The sequence below is a fragment of the Lepidochelys olivacea genome, assembly GCF_965140295.1.
Source record: "Lepidochelys olivacea isolate rLepOli2 genome assembly, chromosome: 8".
Taxonomy (NCBI): Eukaryota; Metazoa; Chordata; order Testudines; family Cheloniidae; genus Lepidochelys; species Lepidochelys olivacea.
Window position 1 is genome coordinate 70,927,907 of NC_140418.1, and position 6,000 is coordinate 70,933,906.

Consider the following 6,000-nt stretch of genomic DNA (forward strand, 5'->3'; position numbering starts at 1 on the left):
CTCCTCCTTGCCCCGGCACTGTTAAACTGAAATCTACTGCTGCTCCACTTAGGGAAATTAAGGAAGGGCACACCTGTAGGGCCACACCAGGCTGCAAGAGAGTGCTCAAGGACTGCTTGCACCTTTACACGGAGACAGAGTTTTTAAATGAGTTATATAGTTTACCTTGGATTTCGTTTCCCGGATCATATTTATCAAAAGATACAGCAATAACATATGGTGGAGTGGATTTTTGTGGTTCACCTCCATGGTGCGGTAGCATGGTATCACAATCTATTGTAGCGTTTCCATGCGGAAAACAAAGGTCTCTTGGCAAAAATACCCCACACAACACAAACACGAAGAAGGGATATCTGTCCATCTGTGGAAAAACAGAAAGCATAGAGAAGTTGCTATGGCTGTGTCTACACTTAAAATGGAACAGTGGTGCACCTGCACCACTGTAGCACTTCAGTATAGACACTTACAACAGCAACAGGAGGCTTTCTCCCATCGCTGTAATTGTTCCCCTCCCAGAGAGGTGGTAGCTAAGTCAACGGAAGAATTCTACACAGGGTCTTAGGTTGACTTAACTATGTCACTTAGGGGTGTGGATTTTTGACACCCTGAGCAATGTAGCTGGATTGATCTGATTTTAAAGTGTAGGCCAGCCCTTTCGCCAACCTAAGTGCAGTTTACACCAGAGTTAGGCTGGCCTAACTACTTCTCCAGGGGTGTGGATTTCTCACACACCTGAGAGACGTAGCTATGCTGATGTAGCTTTTCACTGTAGACCAGCCCCTATCAACAGCTTTAATGCTTACTCCTGTTCCCCAGACCAGAAAACAGAACAAACATAAAAGATTTGATTTTCATCACATTCATTTTTTTTTTTTGCAGAAAACCTGTTAATATAAAATGCCTATAAATATTGATTACAACAGTTCAGTAAATGGTCCTAACCAATATTTCTCTTAAACAATGAGCTTCCTTTAATTGAAGGCTCCAGTTCTTTGGTTTCATGATGGCCTCTCAAAACTAGAAAGAGGCCTTTACTAAACCCCCAGGTCTGGGGATCCAGAATTTTGGTTCAGGCCCCACTATAGTCCAGCCATATCCAGTTTAAAAGCCCCTGTCCCTCAGCATGCTTCTTGTTAAGAAAAATCATGACTGGCGAGGTCTCTTGCCATCCCTTCCACTGCCAAATGATTGCCAGGAAATATTTTGTTAAATCCCCTGTTAAACTCTTAGTTTCATTTTTTGTTACTGTATATATCTCAAATAAGTTAAGACTAAATGTCACTCAGACGTGCAACTTCACAAAAACTAATGATGGGGAGCAGGAGTAAAAATAGATTCATGCTGCAGAGAACTTCAATGAGATAAAAAGTTGGGGAGAAGGAAGTATTCTTGTAATTCACCCCAGTGGTGGCACTAATGGTGCAATGTCTTGAAGAACACAGAGAACATTTTCCAAAAGTTTGCTAAAGCCTGTAAAATTAGATTTTATTGCCCAACTGTCTAACCAATCTCAATATTTGAACCATGCCACCACGTAATTTGATAAGGTCATTAAATCTCATGAATATTCTACTTTGTCCCAGTTATAATTGTGCTGATCTATTCGGGATTTCGGAATGTTATTTAAAAGCCCTCCCTATTTTTCACATCTACCTGTTGGTGGGTTGTCTTGTGGTGACATATTAGGCTGAAGAATAAATCAAAAAGGAGAAATTGGCTCAAGATTTCTTAAAGGACTTCTAACACTGTCTGTTAGGGATGCCTGTCTGTCTTTTTTCATTGAGCCGTATTTCTGAATCCACATTTAGAATAGAGGAATATTTGATTTTGTACATGCTAGTGGAAAAAAGAGTAAACTACCTTGTAAAAAGGGGAAGGAACAATCAGATGTAAGAAAAATATAAAAAGCTGATGCAAGGGACCAAGGATATACTGGGTTAACTTTGAACTGAAATTGAACGCCTTGCCAACAAGGCACCATGTCAGCAGATAACAAAATGGGCAGTTATGAGGTCTGCATCATAATCCATCCCATGAGGAGAAGCTGATGAAGGTTTGTGAAATGCCACAATCAATAAGTGTGGTGCACAACCAGGAAGATGTCTAAACAAATAACCACATCTTTTAAAGAAGAGACTCTCTCCCCCAAAACTTTCATGGAAAATGCCATTTAAATGGAAATCTTGTAAGTATGTTCAGGAATGTTCAGGTGGGTGTAGTTACTAACTTCCCTGTGAAAATTTTGACTTGGACCACTTCTAATTAAAATTTAAGTATAGCATGTGGTGCTATTGTATTAACTGCTGCGATAAACAGTGATTTAATAAAAAGAAGAGGAGTACTTGTGGCATCTTAGAGACTAACCACATGAGCTTATGTTCAATTTATTTTAACATAAGCTCATGTGGTTAGTCTCTAAGATGCCACAAGTACTCCTTTTCTTTTTGCAAATACAGACTAACACAGCTGCTACTCTGAAACCAGGGATTTAATAAGAACTAGTCTTTGTGTTGTTGAGATTCTTCTGTCTGACTCATATCATAGGTAGAAGTGTTTTGGTTTCTAATTAGTTGCTTTATTTTTAAGCATAGCATCCATGGCATTTAAATTAGTGGAGACTAGAAAATTCACCCTAAAATATTTGTTTTCTGGAACTGTTCTGTAGTTGGATGTACTCTGGTCTGTTATGCAAGAAAACTGGCCTTCAGTTTCTTATTTTCTCAATTTATGGATGGTAGGGAGACAGAGGACCAAAGGCAGCATGCTGAACCATGAGTGATAAGGACTTCCGTCTGCATCAGCCTTCTGATTCTTTAGATGAAAAGCAATGCAAAGAACTTGTAAAAGGAAGTCCATTCATTCTGGCCAGGAGATATATCTGTGACGTGGCATCTTGGGGAACTAGGTTAAAAATGAGCAAAAATAGTGGCTATCTTAACACCTTATTAAATTTCAAATCTGGATTGGAGATAAATGCAGAGAGATCCCCATAGAAAAAATAACTCCCATGGAAATTTTGCTTTAGTACAGAGATTCCAGTGTAATATAATTTCTTGGTGGCATAAAGCTATAATTTTCTCCCTGAAAACATCCTTCTGATACAAACCTAAAAATTAATATTTGTCAAATGCAAACAGGCAACATTTTTAGGGGAAAATGTTATTTTCATGCTTCTATGAGGGTGGGTTTGTTGTTTTTTTTTTAAAAAATACACCATTAACTGTGCCCTCAGATACATGTAGTCAGCTCCCACTGATTCCAGTGATCTATATTGCGCATATCTAATGGCAAAATTCTAATTCGTTTCCCCATCCTGGATACATTCTCGTCTAAATACTTACATGGCCCTCATCACTGTAGTCTCTAATCCCTTGCCTTCAAAACCTCCAGCCACATTTAATTTAGCATAACTTCTCACCAACGTAAGTCCTTGTCGATTTATTTAATTATTTCAATATTGACCCTTCCCCTGTCCCAAGACCCTTCCCCTGTCCCAAATCTGGGCGCTCAGATACACACAGTTTGGTGACTTGATTCCCATTGTTCCATAGAATCTTGGGCAAACCCTTAAATCAAGACTAAAAGTGTTTAAAAACAAAGCCTTACAATACAATGAATAATGTCACTTTAATTAAATCTAAACATTTCCCTTTGAAATATAGCCTGGATGAGCCCTTGCATGCTTGCAATTTAGGGGATCAATCCTGCATCCCCTAAACCCAACAGACACCCTCTTCCCAGACTCATTCTTTTAAAACATCCTTCTTCTTCCCTTATTAGTCCTAAATCCTGTTCATTAGCCATAAATACACACTCTAAAGTAGTGGTGGGCCTCCTGCAGCCCCCAGGCCGCAGGTGGCCCACCACTGCTCTGAAGCCTTTGAGAACAAATAGCATCTGATCAGAGTGCATCTTCCCTCCAAAATCCCAGCAATGTACCTTATTGGTTGAGTCCTGATCAGTGAGCAACACCTGGTCCCTCTGTAGTCAGTGTAGAACAGCTGCAGCTGTGAAGTGCAAGAATCTGAGCAAAGAAAGAGACAGAAATCAAGGCAGAAGTGGGAGGATCCACCAATCACAGACAGGGCGGAGAAAGGCAAGCAGCCAATCAGTGACACTGGCATCTCCACTGTGGAAATTAGGACAACAGATGGAATTCTCCCATCCAGATGGGGCAATAACAATGCATACTGATCACAAATGAGTCATGCCTTCCTAAAGCCATGACTACTATTGGGATACATAAAACTTTTGAGGGGTAATGGCTTAAAGCAACATTTATTGGCTAAAATCTATGGGAAAATACACATATAAGAGACATCAATATTTCATAAGGATCTCAAGTGAAAGTATATTCTATTATATTTCACTTTAGTTCCATGACTCCTGTCTTCAGCTTTTCACTGTTTCACCCCAGTATTACAGCATGGAACATTCAAATCAGAGGGATGCTGGTAAGTACCCCCTGCATCCTCCCTCTCCCAAAGAGCCAAATGAGGCTGGATTGTGACATCTGATATTTTAAAAAAGGTTTTGTGGGAAGGTGTAATGCTAGCAGTGTCACTACAGTGCACAATTAGTTATAAAGCAATACTGATAAGGCTAGTTACATGCTTGTGTTTGCTATAATATTGGTAAGACATTGTACAAAGGCAGCTAGGGGAGACTTAGGCCATTAGGTCTTGAGGCAGTGGCTGTAAACCGAGTACCTTGATCCTATAAGGAATAGTGCCTCTCTCTTCTTCTGGTTTATTTCAGAGGAACTTGTGTTTGATCTGAGTCACAGGCAAGCTTCATATATTCCACCCTGTAGAATCTAGATTTTTGGTTTGGGTTTTTTTTGTTTCTGATCTTTGTATAGACAACCTTGAAAACATAAGCAGAATGTAAACTGCTGTAGTGTTGTTCTCCTGAGTCTGCAGGGAGTCTGAAACAAAAGTTCTAAGAGAAGGATGAAATTCTTCATTCTCATTGGGTTATTAATTAAAGATGACAGGTTAACTGTTAGTATTTAATTATGTTACTGCTGATCATTTTAGCAGAAATATCCAGCTAACGTGCTTACCGCACATTCCTAAACTGCCCCCCCCCACTCTCCTGGTGCGAAAAGCCCCAAATGTCCCTACCCAACTGCCAAAACCTCCAGCATTCTTCTGACAACTTCTGTGAAACTATCTTGTATTGTTCATTAAAAATAATCTTTGGCCTACTGAAAACGCTGGAAAGCATAAGATAAATTTTATTTAAAATAACTTATTTTTTATTTATTTAAATAAATAAAATAATGTATTTAAATAAAATAAATAAAAATTTATTTAAAATCAGGGTGAAAGCTGTGGTTATCATTTAAAAACATCAATGTTTAGTATCCACATGAAGCTGCTGCTGAGTTTTCAGTCCACAGCATAGAAGCGCCAAAGAATCTAGGGACTTTGAAGCAAAATTTAGGTCCTACTTGCTGTGGAATACAAAGGACCTTGGTAGTAGGACAGTGGTGGGAGGAGAACTGTCTGAAGTATTCTTTGATAACCCATCAGATGTCACAAGGTTTTACAGCTGATGTTGCTTAACCAACCGATTCAAGGAGCCTAGTATATTTTCAAAGAGCTCAAAGCACAGGTGAAGTCCTTTGGCCAATGCATGATAATAATGTATGGGAGTCTGACTGATTGAATCCACATTTCTTCTCTTCTTTTCCCTCTCTAAAGTGCTATGCAGTTCTTACTCAGGTGATGCCAGTGGGACTTTCACACGAGTGTGAATGAGTAGAAATGGACAATGCACTCAGTTAGTTCTACTGCAATCTACTTTCCACAGTAGAAAGGCACACTGCACAAATTCCTCTGAAGATTCATTTAAAAACATTTAAAAATATTAAATTGAAAATGAAGGAGCCATACACTAAAAGGAATAATTTATGCTAACAGTGTCATGAGAAAGCTATGGGTGCACCTGAGATATGTATCAGTATCCCACCAAACCACACCCTGCTGTGGCTTA

The 6,000-nt window shown here is 39.2% G+C and overlaps 1 protein-coding gene across 2 annotated transcripts in view; it reads right to left on the reverse strand.

Moving 5' to 3' along the window:
* LOC311525429 (uncharacterized protein) overlaps positions 1-4,024 on the reverse strand; it is a 48,692-nt gene extending 44,668 nt beyond the window's left edge. For both annotated transcript variants that reach the window (XM_084637568.1, XM_084637567.1), the window contains exons 1-2: positions 3,940-4,024; positions 166-361 (exon numbers count right to left, since the gene is read on the reverse strand). In XM_084637568.1, coding sequence (XP_084493694.1) covers positions 166-361 — 196 coding nt within the window. In that variant the 5' untranslated portion in view covers positions 3,940-4,024. The remainder of the gene's footprint in view (positions 1-165; positions 362-3,939) is intronic.
* Positions 4,025-6,000: the final 1,976 nt, after the last annotated feature.